The 26603-nt window shown below is 42.8% G+C and overlaps 1 protein-coding gene across 6 annotated transcripts in view; it reads right to left on the bottom strand.

The window, feature by feature from the left end:
• Positions 1 to 26603, bottom strand: part of si:ch73-267c23.10 (serine incorporator 1) — a 97682-nt gene that overhangs the window by 15881 nt on the left and 55198 nt on the right. For 3 of the 6 annotated variants that reach the window (XM_061831323.1, XM_061831321.1, XM_061831322.1), the window contains exons 7-9: positions 18075 to 18165; positions 6055 to 6256; positions 2460 to 2684 (exon numbers count right to left, since the gene is read on the bottom strand). In XM_061831323.1, coding sequence (XP_061687307.1) covers positions 2460 to 2684; positions 6055 to 6256; positions 18075 to 18165 — 518 coding nt within the window. Of the gene's footprint in view, positions 1 to 2459; positions 2685 to 2968; positions 4497 to 6054; positions 6257 to 18074; positions 18166 to 26603 lie in introns of those variants that run through there. The other 3 variants (XM_061831325.1, XR_009796650.1, XM_061831324.1) reach the window with 3 other exon arrangements.

The following is a 26603-nucleotide window of genomic DNA, read 5'->3' on the forward strand; positions in this document are numbered from 1 at the left end:
TCATGGAGGGGTCTGAAATTTTCATCGTAGGTGTATGCCCACTGTGAGAGAGATCATCTAAAAAGAAAAATCCAGAAATCACAATGTATGATTTTTTTTAACTAGTTATTTGTGTGACACAGCTGCAAATAAGTATTTGAACACCTGAGAAAACCAATGTTAATATTTGTAACAGTAGCCTTTGTTTGCAATTACAGAGGTCAAATGTTTCCTGTAGTTGTTCACCAGGTTTGCATACACTGCAGGAGGGATTTTGGCCCACTCCTCCACACAGATCTTCTCTAGATCAGACAGGTTTCTGGGCTGTCACTGAGAAACACGGAGTTTCAGCTCCGTCCAAAGATTTTCAATTGGGTTTAGGTCTGGAGACAGGCTAGGCCACACCAGAACCTTGATATGCTTCTTATGGAGCCACTCCTTGGTTTTCCTGGCTGTGTGCTTCGGATCATTATCATGTTGAAAGACCCAGCCACTACCCATCTTCAATGCTCTGACTGAGGGAAAGAAGTTGTTCCCCAAAATCTTAATACATAGCTGTGTTCATCCTCTCCTTAATACAGTGCAGTCGTCCTGTCCCATGTGCAGAAAAACACCCCCGAAGCATGATGCTACCACCCCCATGCTTCACAGTGTTCTTGGGATGGAACTTATTGTTTGTCTTCCTCCAAACACAGTTACTGGAATTATGCCTAAAAAGTTAAATTTTGGTCTCATCTGACCACAAAGTCTACTCCCATGACTCCTCTGTATCATCCAAATGGTCCTGGGCAAACTTAAGATGGGCCTTGACATGTGCTGGTTTAAGGAGGGGAATTTTCCGTGCCATGCATAATTTCAAACCATGACGTCTTAGTGTATTACCAACAGTCACCTTGGAAACGGTGGTTCCAGCTCTTTTCAGGTTGTTGACCAAGTCCTGTCGTGTAGTCCCGGGCTGATTCCTCACCTTTTTAAGGATCATTGAGACCCCACAAGGTGATATCTTGCATGGGGCTCCACTCTGATTGGGATTGACCTTCATGTTTAGCTTGTTCCATTTTCTAATGATTGCTCCAGGGACCAACCCAAAGTGATTGACAAAAGTGCGTAAATTAAATGACTGACCTGAAAGAGGAGCGGTTTAGTCAGATTTGACTCCAGACAGTATGACAAAAAATTAAATCTGTGATTTTGCAGAGTTTATGAAAACCTCTGGCTTCAACTGTATATATGGAGTTATTGTGGGGGGTAAGAACTCTTGGTGAATACACCTGCAAAATTATGGTTCCTGCCTTTCTGCGCGATGTTTCCATGTTCTCCATGTGTTTATATTTTCACCAGGTTACAACAACATGTTCATTAAAGTTCATTAAAGATTTTAAGTCGTGATTCTGAAGGGTTGTTTGTACTATAATAGCCTTGTGATTGGCTGATGACCAGGGTATGACACGCCCTTCGCCCAAAGTTATCTGTGATATGCTCCAGTTCACCTGCCCTGAGGCAGGTGAGCTGGAGAATATAACAAATTGATGGATTGATAAGTACCAAAGTAGAGAATTTCAAAATCAGTAATGACTTCACATGTGACGATCACCGGATTATCATGTGGCAGTTTAGTCGGGCACAGGAATCAGATTTAATGTAACAGGCTGTGAGTATAGTGCCTTGTTTGGTTGGAATCATCCTATTCCAGCCGAAGAAAATGGATCGGATGGATGAAGGAAAAATCCATGTAGAGTGTTCCCAACGCGGTTCACTTCATGTGGCCTTGCTATTACACAGTTGTTGTTTTTTTGCACATTTTATTTTACAGTGAGGAGGCTTTTTTTTCTTCTTTTTTTTTTTTCTAGCAGCGTAAGCATGCACTTTGTGTTCTGTATCCCGATTTGCAAATGGAAACCCTGCATCGTGTTCTGTTTGCCGATTGACAAAGGGTTTGTAGACCATTGTCAACTGGCCTAAGTATCAGAGGCGGCTGGGGGGAGCCAATGGCTTTTCGGTGAATCCACACAAAGCGTTGTGGCTTCAGTTCTCAAACAGAATCGAAGGTGGCATGTCTGTCTATGAATAATTTCGTGTGTCCAACCTCATTGATTAATCATTAAAATTAAGTTTACTTCTAAAAACCACTTTATTTTTCTTTTCGTAGGAAAACGCTTATACCCGATGCTGGATAAATCCAAGAAAGTGGTTGGACCCTAACCCAAATAAATGATCATCTTTGGTTTCACTCTAGAATACAGTAGTGTGTTTTTTTTTTTTTTTTTTTTTTATATCTATAAAGGTTTGAACTTTTAGAGTGTTTAAACAGAATTATTAGAAAGTGTTAATGCCTGTCTGAGAAAAGTTTATAAAGTATGTGGTTAGCCGTTGAACAGCCTTGAACCATATGTATAAGAGACGGGGGAAAAAAACTAAAACAAAAAAAATCCTTGGTTGTAAGATTTTGAGATGGTATTCAGAATGAGAGCAGTACTGACCTGTACCAGTTTGTGAGCGTCATCATGATGTATAGTGAGGCCAGGAAGAGCATGAAATGAAAAAAGGAGTAGCTGTATTGGACTAGGTCTTGTTCATTGTCCTTCACTCGCCTTTGTCGACTTGCTTTCTCTGATGAGTCCACACTACCGTCCTCAGCCAGGATGGCAGAGTCTTTAGAGGCCATGGTCAGTTTGTTTACCTGGCTAGTTCTGGAAGATCGAATGCTGAAGAAAATACAACGCAAATACTGTAGCTGGCCGCTCAAAACAGACTTATTTCAATGGAGACAATAAATAGGGTGTGCAAGGTTTGTATATAAAGTACTGTATACAGTCAATATCCGAGTTACGACTTAGATTGGTTCCAACAAACCAGTCGTAAGTCAGACTGGTCGTAAATCGGAGCAAATACAAAATGGCAGACACAAACGTTACATTAAAAATCTGTTCTAATATTATTCAAATTCAATCATTCATCATTCAAAAGGAAAGCTCCGGTCATTGCTTACCTTGACGAAATGCCGATTATCATGTTAATCCATGAGAGATATAAGCACATCCAGAAGAATTCTAGTGAAAAAATTGCAAATAATAACCAAGTAATCACATATTCGTATGATCGGCACCATTTAGACTATTTTTACAAGATCACGTGACTTAAAAAACAGGAAGTGACGCATCCTGTGTGTAAACAAAGGCTTGGTTACAGATCAATTCCTATACAATCACAACGCTAATTTATCTGATGAAGAAATAGCAGTATCGCTTGATTGGGAAGACGGAGGTAGGCCTTATATTGTGAGAAAGGTTGTTCCAGCCAACAGGGTGGCTGGGGTCCAAGTGATAATGAAGTGATCTTTGGCTTGGTGGAAGTCGGGAGTGTTGACATGATGATGGTGAAGGCATAAAAATTTTCAGTATTGAGCGACTTATTTATGTGTGACACATTGAACCACTTCTAGCTGCATAGCTTGCCCTGCGTCGCTTTGTACTTAAACGACTACAATTTCATGCACAACTTGCATTGTTGACTGGTGTGCTTCCTGGCAGTAGTGTCTGTTGTGTTCCTTTGTCCTGCTTAGCAAATTGACCGATACTTTTAAGATGTTATGACGCGGATCCTTTGTAATGCGGAATTCTGGAATGTTCCGAGGAGTGCCTATATAAGGACAAGAATGACCATCAACAGGGGTTATTCACACTGCACCGCTGCTTTGGGACAAAGTGCACTGGTTGGGACGAACTACACGGACGCCTGCTGTCTTTTGTCTTTGAATATTTGGAGATTTCTAGAACATTCGCTAACTTGGAATATTCGCTAGAAAGAACATTTGCCTGTTTAGTTCAACGTTGGTGACTATTCGCCATTTTGGCTCGACTACTCTGGCTTTGAATTTCTATTTTGTGTTCGTTATTTCATCGTGTTTGCACCAGGTTGCCACAAGGCTTCAAAAATTCACCTGGAATCTTTAATCAATGTTTGAAATCATCGCTGCAGGATCTAAAACTCCCAGATAGATTTAAACTCCTGATGTATGTTGATGACCTCCTGTTGGCAGCCCCAACAGCAGAGTTGTGTTTGTCTCTAACTAAACTTGTTTTGCTTCATTTGCATGAGATGAGATTCAAAGCTTCCAGAAAGAAGCTTCATGTTGTCGCAAATCGGTGACCTTCTTGGGCCGAGTGGTGTCCTCTGAAGGATACACTATGTCCTTGGAGCATCGTTCTTCTATTCTACAGATTCTCTTCATCCACATGCTGATCTCTCTGTCCAACCTCTGACTCACGGCAGGGTCCTGTTCACTGATGGTTGCTGTTACCGTAAACTGGATTACTCTTTGGCTGCGGCGGCTGCCATAGTGGAGCAGCAGCCCTCAGGTGAATCTTCAATTGTTTCCTCTTCCGTACTAACATCTGCTCCCTCAGCCCAGGGAGCAGAAGTGCTCGCACTCTGTCTTGCACTGGAAGTGGCGGTCGGACAATCTGTCACTGTCTATTGTGACTCATCTTATGCTGTCTCGGCTGTGTTGGACCTGTCTGCATGGAAACAGAATAACTTTAAAACAGCCAAAGGTACCCTATTGCACATTTGACACTGATCCAACGATTAGACAAAGCCCTGGCCAAACCTTCGGCGGTGGCTATCGTCAAGGTCTCTGGCCACTCCAAATCCACTTCAACCACGGTAATATGCAATAATGCTGCCGACTTGGCTGCCAAGCAGGCTGCGGGGTATGTCCCACAGATGCTTGTCCAATTATCTGACAAATCCTCTCCTGACCTACCCAAACCTCCGTCTCATAGTGAATTGGTTAAAATACAGCACAACACTTCTCCTGAACAAAAGACTTTGTGGCATGCTGGCGGAGCCACCTGTGCCCTGGCGGCCTCTGGTTAAGCCCTGTGGCCAGGCACCAGTGACATTTTGACCAAAACTCACTCTATGGCTCATATTGGCCCCAGAGCCATGCTCATCAAACTTTGCATGTGGTGGCATCCTACAATGTCTGACTTGGCGTTGCCGTGGAGACGAACGACATTAGATAAGGAGCGGAAAGTTACCATCCCGGCCCAGGACCAGACTGCGGGGGGACAGCCACTTTTACCATGGACCCATACATATAAAAACCTCGTGTTACTGTGCAGCTTTTGTCTTCTTCTTTGGCTATCCTGCCAGAAGACACACGTCTCGTGTGCGGCAGATACCTAGATAAGACCCGGACGTCTGTATTGCACATTCCTTTGTAATAAATCCATTTGCTGTTGAATTTTTCTAATCATTGGTCATAACTTCCTCGATTATCGAACACCCGTAGGGTCCAAACTCGAAAATCCCTACAAGTAGGGCATTTTTACGTCTCTGATGGTGGTGGAACTGCATGTGATGACACTACAAATTGGCCATGATTTCTTTGTTTACCCATAGAATACACCACATCCACGCACGTAGGTCATGTGAATCACCGAAATGGCGGCGCCCATGAAAATTCATAATTGCCAATAAAAATCTTCTCAAAACACCATTAAATGATATCGGACAAACATCAAATTTTCAAGGTACAGTACATAAGGTCATCAGATTAAGGTTTTTCATTTTCCACTGAATGACCGCAGCTTTCCTTTAATTAGTTCATTAAATTTTTCAACAAAGGATTTAGCCGTAGGGGCATCACAGCAGCCTTACTTTTCGATAACACGTGGTGAACCTGATACCACTCTCGAAAGCAACGAAACCACCCAGGACTCACAATGAACTCATGTAAAGATATTCTTCACCTGCACGTTCTTTCAACATGCAAAATCAACTTGTAGCCCACAGTAAATGAATCTAAAATTGTACTGTATAAAGAGAGATGTTACTGCGATGGTATATAGTCACTGAGTGTAGTAGAAGAATGTTGCTGTGAGTGTGAGATGCTGCGCTGCCATGCGTACACCATACTGTGCTGCCAGTAAAATCATACCTAGTAAGCATCTGCTGGATGTGGTCTTAAGTATGCGTGGTTGTAACTCGCCTACCTCGTAACTCGGATACTGATTATCACATTAGACAAGGACCACTGCTCATTTTGGACAACATTGCGGATGCACCTACCTGGAGAAGATGATGCACAAGACAAATATAGCAAGCCCCACAATGCTTTGTGCATCCCACCAGTGTAGGTAAGGTGATGTAGGGATGGGTTCCTCTGTGCCAATTATCACTACAGCAGTCTGGTTTTCGATCTCAGGAGGAGCAAATATGGGCACCGCTATATGATGGATAATACTCAGCAGGCTAGGGTTACACGTTTGTACTGAAAAATAAAAACAAACAACCAAAATTGTTACACTGTATAGAATAAAACCCCATGGGGCCACAAGCCAGTATAGTCTTTAGGCCGGTCCCAGGCCTGGATAAATGCAGAGGGTTGCGTTTGGAAAGGCATCCGGCTTAAAACTTTTCCAAACAAATATCCCATACTGAATCGGTCATGGCCAGGGTTAACAATGCCCATCCCCTGCACCATTAATCTGCAGGGCGTCGGTGAAAATTCGGCTACTGTGGGTTGAAGAAAAAGAAGAGAAAAGTTGATGACCCACACAATGGAGTTATGGAAAAGAGTAGTGGAGGGTAGACTCAGATCAGAAGTCAGTACCTGCGAGCAACAGTATGTTTTCATGCCTAGAAAGAGTACCACAGATGCACCATTTGCCTTGCTAATTCAATACCAGGTGCTGTAAGCTTCTGTTCCCAGCTAGATGCAGAGGAGTTGCGTCAGGAAGGGCATCCAACATAAAACTGTCCCAAACAAATATGCTTTCATCTTAGATGACACGCAGTGGCGACCCCTAACGGGACAAGCCAAAAGGAAAAAAAGAAGTCATTTGAATGCAGTCGGAATTTTAGGCAAATGTAAAATGGAAATTGGGATACTTCATTGGGGGAGAGCTCCCAAGAGAAAAGGAAGGAGATGACACTGGTAAATAAATTGAACTCTGAGCAAATTAAAATTCTCAGCGATAATGTTCTGCTTGCCATCAACAGGAATGCAGTCAGTTTAACAAATTCACAATCAAATGACAAAGAACCCCAGTATACCTGAAATCCAAAAGTTATGCCTTTCAATTTTTTTAAATTGAATCAGTCAATGTAATAGATAGAGATGAGTTCTGCAGCAGGTAAGGATGATTAAGGATAGAGATGGAAATGTGTTGACTGGTGCCAGTAGTGTGCTGAATAGATGGAAAGAATACTTTGAGAAGTTGATGAATGAAGAAAATGAGAGAGAAGAAAGAGTAGAAGAAGCAAGTGTGAAGGACCAGGGCAACGATTAACAGGGGGGAAGTTCGAAAGGCACTAAAAAGGATGAAAATGGAAAGGCAGTTGTTCCTCATGACATACTGATGGAGGTATGGAAGCAATTTGGAGAGGTGGCTGTGGAGTTTTTGACCAACTTATTCAACAGAATACTAGCGAGCAAGAAGATGCCTGAAGAATGGAGGAAAAGTGTGCTGGTTCCCATTTTTAAGAACAATGGGACTTGCAGAGCTGTGGGAACTATAGAGGAATAACGTTGATGAGACACACAATGACGTTATGGGAAAGAGTAGTGGAGAGTAGACTCAGATCAGAAGTCATTATCTGCAAGCAACAGTATGGTTTCATACCTAGAAAGCGTACCACAGATGCACTATTTGCCTTGAGGATGCTAGTGGAAAAGTACAGAGAAGGTCAGAAGGAGCTACATTGTGTCTTTGTGGATCTAGAGAAGGCCTATGACAGATTACCAAGAGAGGAACTGTGGTACTGCATGCCTAAGTCTGGTGTGGCAGAGAAGTATGTTAAAATAGTACAGGGCATGTATGATGGCAGCAGAACAATGGTGAGGTGTGCCTTAGGTGTGACAGAGGAATTTAAGGTGGAGGTGGGACTGCATCAGGGATCAGCTCTGAGCCCCTTCCTGTTTGCAGTGGTAATGGATAGGCTGACAGATGAGGTTAGACTTTGGACCATGATGTTCGGAAATGATATTGTGATATGCAGCGAAACCAGGGAGCATGGAGAGGAACAATTAGAAAGATGGAGACATGCACTAGAAAGGAGAGGAATGAAGATTAGCCGAAGTAAAACAGAATATATGTGCGTGAACGAGAGAGGTGGAGGGTGGAGAAGAGTGAGGCTATAGGGAGAAGAGATAGCGAGGGTGGATGACTTCAAAAATTTAGGGTGAACAATCCAGAGCAATGTTGAGTGTGGTAAGGAAGTAAGGAAACTGGTCCAAGCAGGTTGGAACAGCTGGCGGAAGTTGTCTGGTGTGTTATGTGACAGAAGAGTCTCTGCTAGGATGAAGGGCAAAGTTTACAAAACAGTGGTGAGGCCGGCCAAAATGTACGGATTAGAGACGGTGGCACTGAAGAAACAACAGGAAGCGGAACTGGAGGTAGCAGAAATGAAGATTTTGAGGTTCTCACTCGGAGTGAGCAGGTTGGATGGGATTAGAAATGAGCTCATTCGAGGGACAGCCAAAGTTGGATATTTTGGAGACAAGATTCGAGAGAGCAGACTTCGATGGTTTGGACATGTTCAGAGGCGACAGACTGAGTATATTGGTGGAAGGGTGCTGAGAATGGACCTGCCAGGCAAAATAGCGAGACAAAGATCAAAGAGAAGGTTCATGGATGTGGTAAGGGAAGACATGAGGGCAGTTGGGGTTGGAGAGGAAGATGCAGGAGATAGACAAAGATGACACGCTGTGGCGACCCCAAACGGAACAAGCTGAAAGAAAAAGAAGAAGTAATGAAAAATACATATAACATTATTCACTTCAATGTCTCTACGAAAAAAATAAATGTGAGCAGGAGAGTGCATCATCCATGCGCAAAGTTACAGAAATGTCATTCAACGATATCCAAGTGGTTGCCATATTGTCTGCATCCTCCGTCCGTGACGTCACCAGGCCATTTGAGAATGAAAACATGCGGTGCACCCTAATATGGGAGACTAACGCACCCTTTCTGACACAGACGCTCTTTTCGTCTACCACAGGAGGGTGGACCACGTGTTTTTATTGGCGAATGTCCGGGTATGTCACGGACAAGGGATGCAGGCAATATGGCGACCACTTGGATGTCGTAGAATGACGCATCTGCAACTTTGCGCATGGATGACGCGGTCTCCACTCATATTTATTTTTTCGTATAGACATAGAAGTGACTAATGTCATATGTATTTTTCATGACAATATCTATTTAAGAATGTTCATGGGGTGACACTTGACCTTTAATTGTACTTTATTGGACAAGTCACACAACAGCATAAGCAAATGTTGGAACTCAGTGTGCACCTAAGGTGCACCACATTGTTCGGTGCCTTGTCTAATGCTTCTGCCTTGTCTATTTAGAAAAGATTTAAGAATTCTGAAAATACTGTACATTAAAAAAAAAAAAAATAAAAACTTGGAGAGCAAAATCTGTGGGCCCGTGAACCGTGAACCGCAAATGGGCAAAAGCACACTGTAATGTATTCTACAGAAGGAGTGGTGTAATACAGAAAAGACAGTATATTCCCTTTTTGTATTAATTTGTTTTTTAATTCTCTGTTGTTTAATCAAAAATCATGCATAGACTGTGATTCTTTGGTATGTTATAAATTTGAGCAGTCTGTCGTTGGAGTAAGTCCTATAATTGCAATAATTCCACCTATAATTGTTGAATTAGTAGACAAATTGTTTATATGTCAAAAAAGTATATGAATAAAGGCTGGATCACAAATATTCATGGTGTATACGTTAACTGTGTATGATTTAAGTATAGTTTGACCAACAATCAAATATCGGCCTTCTTGATCATTTAGTGTGATATTTAGTGGAGAAATTTTGAATTATGAATTCTTATTCTCTGCTGATTTATATAGCTATGGACGCTTTGTGTCGCAGAGATTATCAGATCAAGGGCTCCATGATCCATATGATCAGCTAGAGGCTTCTATACGACTACGCATAGTGTAAACAAAGTTAGGCAGTTTCACAGCCAGTTCTTGTCAAAATAGAATAGGCTCTTTGATTAATTTTATTGGGATGCAAAATACATGATTCGAGATTGTTTTTCAAGCAGACTCATGAGTGATCCGAATCGGTAACTCATTCTTTCCTAGCACTAGTTTTCAGTTGACATGCCTATTTTAAGTCTTTTGTTATTTGTAGTATTTGTCTTGCTTTTCCATACCTTAAATTTTCCTTCATAAAGATCAGAACATCACTCATTTGTAATTAAAGCCCAAGTGTCATCCCTACAAACATTCTAAAATAGATATTGTAATGAAAAATACATAACATTATTCACTTCAATGTCTATACGAAAAAATGTATGTGAGCGGAGAGTGCATCATCGATGCGCAAAGTTGCAGAAGTGTCATTCTATGATATCTAAAGGGTCGCCATATTGGCAGCATCCTCCGTTCATGACGTCACCCGGCCATTCGCCAATGAAAACACGCTGTGGCCTCTACCATGAGAAATGCCACCACAGACACAGAAGCTCTGTTCAAAGAAGAGAACATCTCACAATTGAATGAAGTGTCCGGGGCAATATTACCCTATTGTTTTGAGCCATATTTAGATGATATGTGGATCACACATGATGTATGAGCCAGGCCAGCCAAAGCCGTGGTCGTCCGCGAGGCACGGCCTCGGCGGCGGCTCATCCGCCCACCTACTATGAGACACGGAAGCTCTTTTCAAAACAGAGAACATCTCACAATCGAGTAAAGTGTCCAGGGCAATATTACCCTGTTTATTTTGAGCATATTTACAGTGAAGAAAATAAGTACTTGAACACCACCCACACTTAGAAATCATGGAGGGGTCTGAAATTGTCATCATAGGTGCACGTCTACTGTGAGAGAGATAACCGAAAAAGTAAAAATTTAGAAATCACAATGAATGATTTTTTTTTTTAATTTATTTGTATGATACAGCAGCCAATAAGTATTGGAACACCTGTCCATCAGCTCAAATTCTGACCCTCAAAGACCTGTTAGTCCATCTTTGAAAGTTCACCTCCACTCCATGTATTATGCTGAATCAGATGCACCTGTGTGAAGTTGTTAGCTGCATAAAGACACCTGTCCACCCCATACAATCACAGTAAGACTCAAACTTGTAGCATGGCCCACACCAAAGAGCTGTCCAAAGACATCACAGACAAAGTTGTACAACTACATGCGGCTGGAAAGGGCTACGGAGAAACTGCCAAGCAGCTTGGTGAAAAAAGGTCCACTGTTGGAGCAATTATTAGAAAATAGAAGAAGCTAAACATGACTGTCAATCTCAGTCGGAATAGAGCCCCATGCAAAATATCACCTCGTGGGGTCTCAATGATCCTTAAAAAGGTGTCAGCCCAGGACTGCACAAGAGGACTTGGTCAATGACCTGAAAAGAGATGGGATCAGCGTTTCCAAGGTGACTGTTGGTAATACACTAAGACGTCATGGTTTGAAATTATGCATGGCATGGAAGGTTCCCCTGCTTAAATCAGCACTTGTCAAGGCCTGTCTTAAGTTTGCCAATGACCATTTGGATGATACAGAGGAGTCATGGGGAAAGCTTTTGTGGTCAGATGAGACAAAAATTGAACTTTTTGGTCATCATTCCACTAACCACATTTGGAGGAAGACGAATGAGGAGTTCCATCCCAAGAACACCATCCCTAATGTGAAGTATGAAGGTGGTACCATCATGATTTGGGGTTGTTTTTCTGCACATGGGACAGGACGACTGCACTGTATTAAGGAGAGGATGAACACAGCTATGTATTAAGATTTTGGGGAACAACCTCTTTCCCTCAGTCAGAGCATTGAAGATGGGTAGCGGCTGGGTCTTTCAACATGACAATGACGCGAAGCACACAGCCAGGAAAACCAAGGAGTGGCTCCGTAAGAAGCATATCAAGGTTCTGGCGTGGCCTCACCAGTCTCCAGACCTGAACCCAATTGAAAATCTTTGGACGGAGCTGAAACTCCGTGTTTCTCAGTGACAGCCCAGAAACCTGTCTGATCGAGAGAAGATCTCTGTGGAGGTGTGAGCCAAAATCCCTCCTGCAGTGTGTGCAAACCTGGTGAACAACTACAGGAAACGTATGACCACTGTAATTGCAAACAAAAGCTACTGTACCAAATATTAACATTGGTTTTCTCAAGTGTTGAAATACTTGCATTTTATCACACGAATAAAAAAAATCATACATTGTGATTTCTGAATTTTTCTTTAGATTATCTCTCTCACAGTGGACATGCACCTATAATGAAAATTTCAGACCCCTCCAAGATTTCTAGGGCAACTTGCAAAATAGCAGGGTATTCAAACACTTATTTTCTTCACTGTAGATGATATGCAGGTCACTTCTCACAAACAACAGACTCCCAGACAGTATGTATGAGCCAGCCCGGCCGAGCCGTTCTCGACCGTGAGACATGACTCTGGCGGTGGCTCGTCCGCCCACCTACTATTGGAGAAAGAAAGTTCGGCAAAAGCCCTGGTCGGCCAACAAAGCACCAACGGGCACATCAACACATTTAGCACCGCTGACTTATGGACGTGGATCTTTTATTACGTTTGGAAAGGATTACATCCTCCCTCCAAACTATTGTTTTTATTAGTAGCTCTATACACAACTACCTGTTATTTGGAACCCACAAAGTTCTCGTCCTTTGCACCCGTGCAATCCATTTTTCACGACGAACCGGGTCTCTTGGAAATTTATGAAGGGTAAATTCATCCTCTCGAGTGTTCGAGGAATTTCCAGAAATGCAACGAGTTGGCTAACACGAAGGAACAAAGAGCTACCTCCCCGCAGGTAAAACTAATAGAAACAAATGAGTCAGCTTCAGTTCGCTATGGCCCTTCATGTCACTTCCTGCTTCTTGTCGAAAACAAATCCCTCGAGAGGATTTTCATGGTGGGAGTTCCAAAATATATGTCAAAAACATGTTTTGTGGTGGAAAAAAATGGATGGATCCATACCAGCTGCTGTTTTTTCATGAATAACATACTAAAAATCATCTATTTCATGACATTGGCACTTTAATCATGAATGGATGGAGGTCCTCATTTTAATTGAACAGCAATAAGTGATTCTTCTTTTCCTTTAGGCTTGTCCTTATTAGGGGTCGCCACAGCGTGTCATCTTTTTCCATCTAAGCCTATCTCCTGCATCTTCCTCTCTTACCCCAACTGCCCTCATGTCCTCCCACACAACATCCATCAACCTTTTCTTTGGTCTTCCTCTAACTCTTTTGCATGGCAGCGCCATCCTCAGCATCCTTCTACCAATATACTCACTCTCTCGCCTCTGAACATGTCCAAACCATCGAAGTCTGCTCTCTCGAATCTTGTCTCCAAAACATCCAGCTTTGGCTGTCCCTCGAATGAGCTCATTTCTAATCCTATCCAACCTGGTCACTCCGAGCGAGAACCTCAACATCTTCATTTCTGCCACCTCCAGTTCAGCTTCCTGTTGTTTCTTCAGTGCCACCGTCTCTAATCCGTACATCATGGCCGGCCTCACCACTGTTTTGTAAACTTTGCCCTTCATCCTAGCAGACACTCTTCTGTCACATAACACACCAGACACCTTTCGCCAGCTGTTCCAACCTGCTTGGACCCGTTTCTTCACTTCCTGACCACACTCTCCATTGCTCTGTATTGTTGACCCCAAGTATTTGAAGTCGTCCACCCTCGCTATCTCTTCTCCCTGTAGCCTCACTCTTCCCCCTCCACTTTTCTCATTCACGCACATATATTCTGTTTTACTTCGGCTAATCTTCATTCCTCTCCTTTCCAGTGCATGTCTCCATCTTTCCAATTGTTCCTCTGCATGCTCCCTGCTTTCACTGCATATGACAATATCATCTGCGAACATCATGGTCCAAGGGGATTCCAGTCTAACCTCATCTGTCAGCCTATCCATTACCACTGCAAACAGGAAGGGGCTCAGAGCTGATCTCTGATGCAGTCCCACCTCCACCTTAAATTCCTCTGTCACACCTAAGGCACACCTCACCATTGTTCTGCTGCCATCATACATGTCCTGTACTATTTTAACATACTTCTCTGCCACACCAGACTTACGCATGCAGTACCACAGTTCCTCTCTTGGTACTCTGTCATAGGCTTTCTCTAGATCCACAAAGACACAATGTAGCTCCTTCTGACCTTCTCTGTACATTTCCAAGAGCATCCTCAAGGCAAATAATGCATCTGTGGTACTCTTTCTAGGCATGAAACCATACTGTTGCTCGCAGATACTTACTTCTGTCCTGAGTCTAGCCTCCACTACTCTTTCCCATAACTTCATTGTGTGGCTCATCAACTTTATTCCTCTATAGTTCCCACAGCTCTGAACATCCCCTTTGTTCTTAAAAATCGGAACTAGAACACTTTTCCTCCATTCTTCAGGCATCTTTTCGCCCGCTAGTATTCTGTTGAATAAGTTGGTCAAAAACTCCACAGCCATCTCTCCAAATTGCTTCCATACCTCTACGGTATGTCATCAGGACCAACTGACTTTCCATTTTTCATCCTTTGTAGTGCCTTTATGACTTCCCCCTTAGTAATCATTTCCACTTCCTGGTCCTTCACTCTTGCCTCTTCAACTCTTCCTTCTCTCTCATTTTCTTCATTCATCAACTTCTCAAAGTATTCTTTCCATCTATTTAGCACACTACCGGCACCAGTCAACACATTTCCATCTCTATCCTTAATCACCCTAACCTTCTGCACATCCTTCCCATCTCTATCCCTCTGTCTGGCCAACCTGTAGAGATCCTTTTCTCCTTCTTTCGTGTCCAACCTGGTGTACATGTCTTCATATGCCTCTTGTTTAGCCTTTGCCACCTCTACCTTTGCCCTACGTCGCATCTCGATGTACTCCTTTCGCCTCTCCTCAGTCCTCTCAGTATCCCACTTCTTCTTCGCTAATCTCTTTCCTTGTATGACTCCCTGTATTTTGGGGTTCCACCACCAAGTCTCCTTCTCCCCTTTCCTACCAGATGACACACCAAGTACTCTCCTGCCTGTCTCTCTGATCACCTTGGCTGTCGTCGTTCAGTCTTCCGGGAGCTTCGGTTGTCCATCGAGAGCCTGTCTCACCTCTTTCCGGAAGGCCGCACAACATTCTTCCTTTCTCAACTTCCACCACATGGTTCTCTGCTCTACCTTTGTCTTCTTAATCTTCCTACCCACCACCAGAATCATCCTACATACTACCATCCTATGCTGTCGAGCTACACTCTCCCCTACCACTACTTTACAGTCAGTAACCTCCTTCAGATTACATCGTCTGCACAAAATATAATCTACCTGCGTGGTTCTACCTCCGCTCTTGTAGGTCACTATATGTTCCTCCCTCTTCTGGAAATAAGTGTTCACTACAGCCATCTCCATCCTTTTTGCAAAGTCCACCACCATCTGCCCTTCAAAGTTCCTTTCCTGGATGCCGTACTTACCCATCACTTCTTCATCGCCCCTGTTTCCTTTACCAATATGTCCATTACAATCTGCACCAATCACAACTCTCTTGCTGTCTGGGATGCTCAGAACTACTTCATCTAGTTCCTTCCAGAATTTCTCTTTCAACTCTAGGTCACATCCTACCTGTGGTGCATAGCCGCTAACCACATTATACATAACACCATCAATTTCAAATTTTAGTCTCATCACTCGATCTGATACTCTTTTCACCTCCAAGACATTCTTAGCCAGCTCTTCCTTTAAAATAACCCCTACTCCATTTCTCTTCCCATCTACTCCGTGGTAGAATAATTTAAACCCTGCTCCCAAACTTCTAGCCTTACTACCTTTCCACCTGCTCTCTTGGATGCACAGAATATCAACCTTTCTCCTAATCATCATGTCAACCAACTCCTGTGCTTTTCCTGTCATAGTCCCAACATTCAAAGTCCCTACACTCAGTTGTAGGCTCTGTGCATTCCTCTTTTTCTTCTGAGGCTGGATCCGGTTTCAACACGGGAAAGCTCACCCGGCCCGGACACGGACAGGATTGACAGATTGACAGCGTCAAACAGACTAGGAAAAGCTCATCCATGCTTTTATCTCAAGTAGACTTGACTATTGTAATGGTCTTCTGACTGGACTCCAAAAAAAAAAAAAAATTAAACAGCTGCTCATTCAGCATGCTGCAGCTCGCGTTCTGACCAAAACAAAGCGGTCAGAGCATATAACTCCAATCCTAAAGTCCTTGCACTTCCAGTGAGCTTTAAAATAGATTTTAAAGTTCTGCTACTGGTCTATAAATCACTAAATGATTTAGTTCCTGAATACGTGAAAGAAATGTTTACGGAATACAAACCCAGTAGAGATCTGAAATCGTCTGACTCAGGTCAAATTGTGGCGCACAGAGTCCAAAGCAAACATGTTGAAGCAGCATTTAGCTATTATGCTGCACACAAATGGAATAAGTTGCCAACAGAGATGAAGTCAGCCCTAAGTGTGAATGTTTTTTTTAAATCCAGGTTGAAAACTCTTCTTTTTTTCTCATGCTTTTGAGAATATATCCACTTTTTTTAACCATATTACTTGCACTGTATGCGGTTTTAACTGTCTATTTTTTATATTTTGTTTGTCATTTTTATTATTTTCACCCCATTGTAAATGTTTTATCTCTTTGTTTTCAAATGGCTTTAATCATGTGAACCACATTGAGTTACCTCATGTATGAAATGCGCTATAAATAAATTTGGTTTGCTTTGCTTTACCCATCACTTCTTCAATGGCCCTGATCCCTTCACCAACATGTCCATTACAATCTGGACCAATCAAACCTCTCTCTCTGTCTGGAATGCTCAGAAGTACTTCATCTAGTTCTTTCCAGAATTTCTCTTTCTTCTCTAGGTCACATCCTACCTGTGGGGCATCACCGCTAATCACATTATACATAACACACCCGATTTCAAATTTTAGCCTCATCACTCGATCTGATACTCTTCAGTTTCAGTCTCCAGTTTCTTCCTTTTCTTTGTCTTTGACCCACAGGAGCTGAATTTCAACCGACGCCCTGCAGGTTAGCAATGTCGAGAGCGGGCGTTGTTAACCCAGGCCACGACCCAGCCGGTATGGGATTCTATAGATGAACTCTCATATTTCTTTGGCACAGTTTTACACCAGATGCCCTTCCTGACGCAACCCTCTGCATTTATTCGGGCTTAGGACTGGCCTACAGATTGCACGGGCTTGTGGCCCCCTAGGGCTCTATTCCTATACCCATGCATAATGCATACTATTGACTTTTGAGAATTTTTGGGGGGGGAAGAATAATAACGCAAACTACTCCTGCATTGTACAGCGTGAGTGTGCACAAGTGTATAACAATGGATTTGGTGAAAAATATACAGGATGTGCGTCATGGGTACAGCTTGATGCTCCCCCCCAAAAAAAAGATTGACGTCACACCGAGGGAGGGATGTGACGCGAGGACGATGTGACGTGTTAGCCAATTGGGGAGCAGCTCTATCGTGCCACACAAACCAAGAGACAGGAAGTGCATCATGGCTAAAGATTGACATCTCTCCGAGCCAATATGAAGCCAGGAAGGGGCTCAGGCGGTGGCCAATGGGAGAGCTACTGTATCGTGCCACTTTCAAACCTAGATACAGGACAGAATGTTGATGTTCGGTGGAATCCAGTGCCATTTTTTCCTTTAGTATCCCAAATTTCTTTCGGAACTAATTTTCCAGGGACTACTATTTTACTATTTCTATGTAAGACCTGACGGACGTATTTTTGCAACACCTTTTCTCTTTGTTTTTTCGGTCTAGACAAAATGAAGGAAAGTTCAAATGAAGATATTGAAGAAAAAAAAAAAATGAAGAAAAAAAACTTTGTACTACATGTATGCATTTTCTTAAATCGTCTTATTTTGAGTAGTATATGGAGATGTAAAACCAATTTTTCCCCCCCCCTCAATTTTCCTTCCTTTAAGAGAACAAAATATGAAGATATGACTGGATTGTAAGTTTGTTTCTGAAGAATCACACATTATATTGGCAAATACAGTATTGTCTATCGATGTATTATCAAAATGAATCTAACTGTTATTTTGGAACATGACCATTCTTACCTGGCTCGTTGCTCATGGCAGACCAGGTTAGAAATGTGGCATACAAGGTGATGATGGAGGATTGAAGAAGGCCAGAACGAGGATGAAACTCCTGGAAAACACCCAAAAGATAAACCATTTTTCTTGATGCACTTGCATTTTAAACTGGTTTCTTTTACATAAACATGAAGACTAACAATAGAGAATACGGTAGTTTTCATAATAATAGTAGTCCAATGTGACTAAGCAGATCAATCCATGTTTTCAATATATTTTACATTGCTACATGTCAAACAAGTTACCACTAGGTGCAGTAGATTCTCAGAAAACCAACAAGACCCAGCATTAATGATAAAGTAATCCCTCGTTTTTCGTGATTAATGGGGACCAGAACCTCTCATGAAATGTGAAAAACCGCGAAGTAGAAGTCGTTTTTTTATTTTTTGCTTCATTGTTCGACATGTCGCGCTGGGGACGAACCTTCGAACAATCGGCATTGTATCAAAGTGCCTCATATAATATAGTACTGTGCATACTGTAAGCTGATCTAGCTTTATTTTTTTTTTAGAGAGAGGGGTGGGAAAAAAAAACACGATGCACTGAATCTGCAATAGCTGACACGCAAAATAGAGCGAGATTACTGGATACAGACTATTAAAGCCCATGTGTCATTCTAAAATAGATATTGTAATGGAAAAAAAAAGAATAACTTATTCACTTTAATGTTGACACGAAAAAATACATATGAGCAAAGAGCGCGTCATCCATGCGCAAACTTGCGGAACTGTCATTCGACATCCAAGTGGTTGCCATATTGCCTGCATCTTCTGTCCATGACGTCATTCGCCATTGAAAACACGCTGTGGCCCCGACTGTGGGAGACGAACACCCCTTCTGACACGGAAGCTCTTTTCGAAAAGGAGAACACCACACAAACCGAGTGAAGTTACCGGGGCAATATTACACTATTGTTTCGAGCCATATTCAGATGAAATGCGATCACGGCCAAACCACCTCCTTCCCTAATCCACTTCCGCGGCGGGGAAGAGCCACCGCGGCCTGGCACCGCAACGAGACACCCCGGGCAACAAGGGAGACTCGGCCTTCCCGCCCTTGTCGACAGTAGCCTTTGTTTGCAATTACAGAGGCCAAACGTTGTTCACCAGGTTTTCACACACCGGAGGAGGGATTTTGGCCCACTCCTCCACACAGATCTTCTCTAGATCAGACAGGTTTCTGGGCTGTCGCTGAGAAACACAGAGTTTCAGCTCCCTCCAAAGATTTTCGATTGGGTTTAGGTATGGAGACTGGCTAGGCCACACCAGAACCTTGATATGCTTCTTACAGAGCCACTCCTTGTTTTTCCTGGCTGTGTGTTTCAGATCATTGTCATGTTGAAAGACCAGACATGACCCATCTTCAATGCCCTGACTGAGGGAAAGAGGTTGTTCCCGAAAATCTCACAATACATGGGCGTGGTCATCCTCTCCTTAATACGGTGCAGTCGTCGTGTCCCATGTGTAGAAAAACACCCCCAAAGCATGATGCTACCACCCCCATGCTTCACAGTGGGGATGGTCATCATTCGTCTTCCTCCAAACACGATTAGTGGAATTATGACCAAAAAGTTCCATTTTGGTCTCATCTGACCACAAAACCTTCTCCCATGACTCCTCTGTATCATCCAAATGGTCATTGGCAAACCTAAGACGGGCCTTGACATGTGCTGGTTTAAGCAGGGCAACCTTCCGTGCCATGGATGATTTCAAACCATGACCTCTTAGTGTATTACCAACAGTCACCTTGGAAAAGGTGGTCCCAGCTCTTTTCAGGTCATTGACCAAGTCCTGTCGTGTAGTCCTGGGCTGATTCCCCACCTTTCTAAGGATCATTGAGACCCCACATGGTGATATCTTGCATGGGGCTCCACTCCGATCGGGATTGACCGTCATGTTTAGCTTCTTCCATTTTCTAATGATTGCTCCAACAGTGGACCTTTTTTCACCAAGCTGCATGGCAATTTCTCTGTAGCCCTTGACAGCCGTGTGGAGTTGTACAACTTTGTCTATGGTGTCTTTGGACAGCTCTTTGGTGTTGGCCATGCTACAAGTTTGAGTCTTACTGTGATTGTATGGGGTGGACAGGTGTCTTTATGCAGCTAACAACCTCACACAGGTGCATCTGATTCAGCATAATACATGGAGTGGAGGTGAACTTTCAAAGATGGACTAACAGGTCTTTGAGGGTCAGAATTCTAGTTTATAGAGAGGTGTTCAAATACTTATTTGCAGCTGTATCACACAAATAAATTGGTAGAAAATCATACGTTGTGATTTCTGGAGTTTTCTTTTTAGAATATCTCTCCCAGTCAACATGCAGCTACGATGAAAATTTCAGACCACTCCATGATTTTTAAGTGGGAGAACTTGCAATATAGCGGGATGTTCAAATACTTACTTTCTTCAGTGTAATACTTTAATGGTTGAAAGGAAAGGAAAATGCAGCCCTATGGGGCACAAGCCAGTGAAATCTGTGGGCCAGTCACAAGCCCGGATAAATCCAGTGGGTCGCATCAAGAAGGGCATCAGTCTTAAAACTTTGCCAAAGAAATACGACTGTTCATCAAAAGAATCCCATACCGGATCGGTCGTGGCCCAGGGTAAACAAAGCGTGCCCCGCACACCATAAACCTGCGGAGTGTTGGTGGAAATTTAGCTACTGTGGGTCAAAGCCAAAGAAGACAAGGAAAGCGCATTATTATTATTTTACCATGGAGTAGATGGGAAGAAAAATGGAGTAGGTGTTATTTTAAAGGAAGAGGTGGCTCAGAATGTCTTGGAGGTTAACAGAGTATCTGATCGAGTGATAAGGCTCAAATTTGAAATTGAGGGTGTTATGTATAATATGATAAGTGGCTATGCCCCACAGGTAGGATGTGAGTTTGAGTTGAAATAAATTTTGGAAGGAAATAGATGAAGTAGTTCTAAGAGAGGAACTGTGGTACTGCATGCATGAGTCTGGTGTGGCGCAGATATGTTAGCATAGTACAGGACATGTATGAGGGCTGCAGAACAGTGGTGAGGTGTGCCATAGGTGTGACAGAAGAATTTAAGGTGTAGGTGGGATGGATCAGAGATCAGCTCTGAGGCCCTTCCAGTTTGCTGTAGTAATGGAGAGGCTGACAGTGAGGTCAGAATGGAATGGACCTTTCCAACTGTTGATCTTCAGCCCCACCCACCTTAGCGACAGTTGCCATCTCCCACAATCTTCCAAAATGGCGACTGAACAGAACAGGTTTGAGGTGGATTCTCTATCGCGTATTCCCGGTAACATAACGGTATGTTTTTTGCCATATACGCCAGGCTTGTCCAAGAGGGTTCTAACAGAGAGGTCTCAACTATTTCATGCAAGGACATGTACATGGAATTAAGATTTTGGACGGAGCAGGATGCGATGTCAGAGTTACAGGGAAACGTTGGCGATCGATGCAAAAAAAGTTTGACGCCTCACAAACTTCATATTGAAATCCAACAGGAGAAAATGTAAAAAATCCGATGTGATACAAATTGGCAAATAGACATTTCTCTTGCATGACATCGTGCATTTACGTATAACTAACCTAACTCTTCGGCATAAAACATTACACACATTCAGCAGGTCAGTGATACACCAAAAAGTGAAAGTTGTTCTCCTAAAATGTAAAAAGCACTGATAATAATTGAAATCAAATTCAGCGAAGTTACTTCTCTCTTACTTAGCTCTGAATATACAACCTTGTGTTTGTTGATATTATCCACACTTAGTTGTACGTGCGCTCTTCCGCGAGCCCTACTCCGTCGTAGACACTTCAACTGTTTTAGGCTTTGGAAAATGAATCAATCGGGCCCCTTGTAACAATAATCAGATGGTGTGTAATTTTAAAATTCCACCTTGGCACAGCCTGATCCAGGATGAAAGCACAGACAATACAGTGCACAAAAAGCTAATTCTTTATATTAAATATACATATATATTTATATATAGTGTAACATATCACATAACATTAATAACACAACATTGGGAAGATTATCTCATCCCCTACGCCCACCCCCCTGTGGTCGGTATCTCGCGAGAGGCAGGCTGCTTGAACAGTAGATCTTGGGGTAAATAAGTCTGGGCACCGCTGATGTATAGATTAGAGATGGTGGCACTCAAGAGACAACAGAAAGCAGAACTGCAGGTGGCAGAAATGAAGACATTGTGATTCTCTCTAGGAGTGAGCAGATTGGATAGGATTACAAATAAGATCATTAGAGGAACAGCCAAAGATGTTTTAGAGAAAAGGTTCGGGAAAGCAGACTTTGATGGTTTTGACATGTTCATAGGCGAGAGAGTGAGTATATTGGTAAAGGGGTGATGAGGATTGAGGTGCCAGAAAAGGAGTGAGAGGAAGACCATGGAGAAGGTTGATGGATGTTGTGAGGGAAGACATGAGGGCAGTTGGTGTTAGATGGGAAGATGCAGGAGTTAGGCTGACATCGCTGTGGCGATCCTAAATGGGACAGGCCGAAAGGAAAAGAAGATTCAAAGGATTGGTAAATCCTAGAAACAAAATAGTTTGTACAAAATAGTTTTGAGTTAGCAAAGTCAATGGCAGAATGCAGTTTTTATTTATTTATTTTTTTAAACACACCCATTTTAACAAATTGCCCAACAAATTGCCTTGAGAGTGTGCTTATCATGTATGCTGGGTCTTGTTGGTTTTCTGAGAATATACTGCACCTGCTGGTGGCTTGTTTGACATGTACCAATAAAGAATATACTAAAAACGTGGATTAATCTGGTTTGTCACTTTGGAGTGCTTTTATTTTGTAGTGTAGCATAGTGTAGAGACAAATAAATCAACGACTGAAATATCGAACAATATATAAAAGAGTAAATGATAATAGAACATCCATCCATCCATCCATCCATTTTCTTAGCCGCTTATCCTCACAAGGGTCACGGGAGTGCTGGAGCCTATCCCAGCTGTCATCGGGAAGGAAGCAGGGTACACCCTGAACTCGTTGCCAGTGAATCGCAGGGTACATCCATATTCACACTCATAATCACACTTAGGGGCAATTTAGAGTGTCAAATTAGTGTCTGTTTTTGGGATGTGGGAGGAAACCGGAGCACCGGGAGAAAACCCACACAGGCACGGGCATAACATGCAAACACCACACAGGTGTGGTTGGGATTTAATCTGGGTCATAAGAACTGTGAGGCCAATGCTTTTTAGCTGCGCCCCGTGCCATCAATAATAGAACATGAATTTTCTAAAAGATTTCCGATGACAGCAACTCTTTTATCAGGAGACACATCAATCCTCTAAGCAAGCTTATCCATCCATTCATCTATCTTCCCGCTTCTCCGGGTTGGGTCGTGGGGGATGGAGCTTCAGGAGGGATAACCAGACTTTCCTTTCCCCAGCTACTTCTTCCAGCCCATGGACGGGATCCCGAGGCATTCCCAGGTCAGCTGAGAGAAATACTTTCTCCGGCGTTTCCTGGGTCATCCCCGGGGTGTCCTTATGGTGGGATATGTCCAGAACTCCTCACCAGTGAGGTGTTCGGGAGGCATCCAGATCATGTGCCCTAGCCACCTCATCGGGCTCCTCTCAATGTGGAGGAGCAGCAGCTCTACACTGAGCCCCTCCCGAATGACCGAGCTTCTCACCCTATCTCTAAGGGAGAGCCCAGACACTCTGCGGAGGAAACTCATTTCGGCCGCTTGTATCCGCGATCTTATTGTTTCGTCACAACCCAAATCTTGTGCCCATAGGTGAAGGTTGGAACGTAGATCGATTTGTAAATTGAGAGCGTCACCTTTCGACTTAGCTCCCTCTTTACAAACGATGTAAATGAACAGTACTGTGAAAAAGCATTCATACTTCCTAATTTGTAATGACATTTTTACGCATTTATTGCACTTAACTGTTTTCATCCTTTCAAAGCATTTAATATCTGTCAAAGACTACAAAATTTGAATTCAAGTCAAATTGGAGGATTTTCAGGCATGAATTGCTCATCTAAGGTCATACTACAATATATCAGTCGGATTTAAGACTGGACTTTGAATTGGTCACTGCCAAATCTTAATTTTGTTTGAGCCCTTCAGAGGTTGATTTGCTGGTGCGGTTTGGATCGTTGTCCTGGTGCATAACCCAATAGTGCTTGATGTTGAGGCAACAAACTGAGGTCCAGATATTTGCCTACAGATTTTTCTGGTTTAAATAGTTGTTCAAGTAATCACAGCAAGTTGTCCAGCTATTGAAGTGGCGAGGCAGCCCCTGACAATCACAATGCTCCCACGTTTTACAGCTTTTTTTTTTAATTCACCTCAAATGCTGGGTTTTTACTTTTTGTTAACTGTGGTTTTGGGCATCGAATGGTCCCTTTTTACCAAGTGTCTTTTTTTTTTTTTTTTTTTTTTTTTTAATGAATAAGTCATGAAAACGGACCTTAACTTGAGCCCAGTAGTTCTTCGGATGTTGTTCTGGGGTCTAGTAGCCTGGATGAATGGTAATTACACTCAGTCATTTTAGAACATTGACTAGTCCTGGAAAAATGTACCACTTTTGCCTGTAGCTTGCTCCATGTATGGATAATGGCCCTGAAAATGGGCCGCTGGAGTTCCAAAACCCTGGAAACAGCTTTGTAAGATTTTACGTACTGACAGATTTCAATCATTTTGTTCCTCATTTGTTCTTGAATTTCTTTGATATGTGGCATGATATGTTTTCACATCATTTTAGTCAACTTCATTGTGTCTGATGGGTAGTATTTACAGGGTTCGCACACGGCCCTAAAAGTCCCTACATTTTCGAAGGTGCATTTAGGGGCTCCTAAAAGTCCTTAAAATCGGCAAAAAGCGGTCAAGCCCCTAAAAAGGCCTTAAATTAAAAAAAATATCAAAGGGAGGACCTCTACTGGCAAAATTCTCCCTAAAAAATAAATTAATCTTTTATGTAAAAAAAAATAACGATCCGTCTGGCGTCCAAATCAGCCGGAAATTGTCAAAGGAAGTCACCGTGTTGACAACTAGTCGCCATCTTGTCGATATTCCATTGTTTTTTTCCGTGACTAGGCATTTCACTTCGTCTTCGTTACGACGTAGCGTAGTTCTTTCATCGATCCAACTTGTATCACGGGGAAGAGCATTTTTCAAGAAACTTGGGTTGAAATTAAGGAGTTTGGGAGCTGGGTTCGTCGAGATCCAAAAGATCAGCACATGTTTTACTGCCATCTGTGCAACCAGAGTTACCAGCTTGAAAAGATGGGCATCAAAGCGCTGGAGTCGCACCGGAAAAACAGGAGACACGCTGATTTGGCGAAGACTCTCTCATCTTCCGTTGGTATGAATCTGTTTCTAAAATATCAAGATAGTGAAGCATCAACTTCAGGCAGTGGTACTAGCAGTGCATGCGCACTAAGGATCGCAAAAAAATGCTTACTTTCATAACCGGTTTTAACCGAACAGTTGTAGCAAAAAACAAAAAACGATTACCGGTTTTAAAACCGGTACCATAGTGGTGTTTACATAATTCACCCGCGGGACCTCGAGTTGGGGTGCGGGGTTCCGCACGGACTGTTTTTGTTGTTGCTCTTCCGGAGTGACGAGTTCACAGAGTTCCCCCGTTATGTGAGTAGTGTTTTGATGTCTGCCAATAAAACAAGTTTTGTTCCTGTGTCCGACACTCACCCCCCCGACTCCTTTTCTCCGGCGCTACACCATCGATCGTTAATTAAATCCGCGGTAATGGGGTAGTTTGTATACAATATTGACAAACAAGCTTGTTGAATGTGGCTTTCAACAACGCACTCGCATCGACTTCAACCAGCCAGAAGTCAGGCTTTATGAACGTAGTTCAATACACGAAGACGGACTCGTTAAAGGCAGAGATTGTGTGGACTTTAAAAGTGATCTGCAGCCATTACAGTTACAAATCTTGTGAAAATAATTCGAAAGTGTTTGCAGTCATGTTCCCAGACAGTGACATTGCTAAAAACTATCACTGTGGGGAAAGGAAGACTTCGTACCTGGCTACATTTGGCATCGCTGCCCAATTTTCATCTCTACTGCCTCAAAGCCAAAAAAGCCAGAATAGAGACTGACATATCAACGCTTATTGAGAAGGCTGACAGGCTGTGTGACGAGGCAGAAGAAAAGAGGAATCTGAGGTTTATCACCGAGGCCAATGGACTCAGAGGCAGAGCAAAGGACAAGAGAGCCACTTTAGCACCTCTGCAGCAACAAATAGAGGAGGCACTGGGTAGGCTCAAGGAGCTAGAGTAGGGGTGCTGAAACAGACATCAGTAGAAGACATTTGTGTATATAGGTGCAATTGTAGTTAGAATCTGTTTTTCTGTATACTGTTATGTGAAGACGTTGACAATGGTCATATCAATGAGAACTACCACAAGGGGCGACAGGTGATCACTGTCACAGGTACTGAGGTACTGGAACATTTGATGAACCAAGAACGGTTGATGCCACCATTGGGTGAGTCTTTTTTCCTTACTCTTGATT

The sequence above is a fragment of the Syngnathoides biaculeatus genome, chromosome 10, assembly GCF_019802595.1.
Source record: "Syngnathoides biaculeatus isolate LvHL_M chromosome 10, ASM1980259v1, whole genome shotgun sequence".
Lineage (NCBI taxonomy): Eukaryota > Metazoa > Chordata > Actinopteri > Syngnathiformes > Syngnathidae > Syngnathoides > Syngnathoides biaculeatus.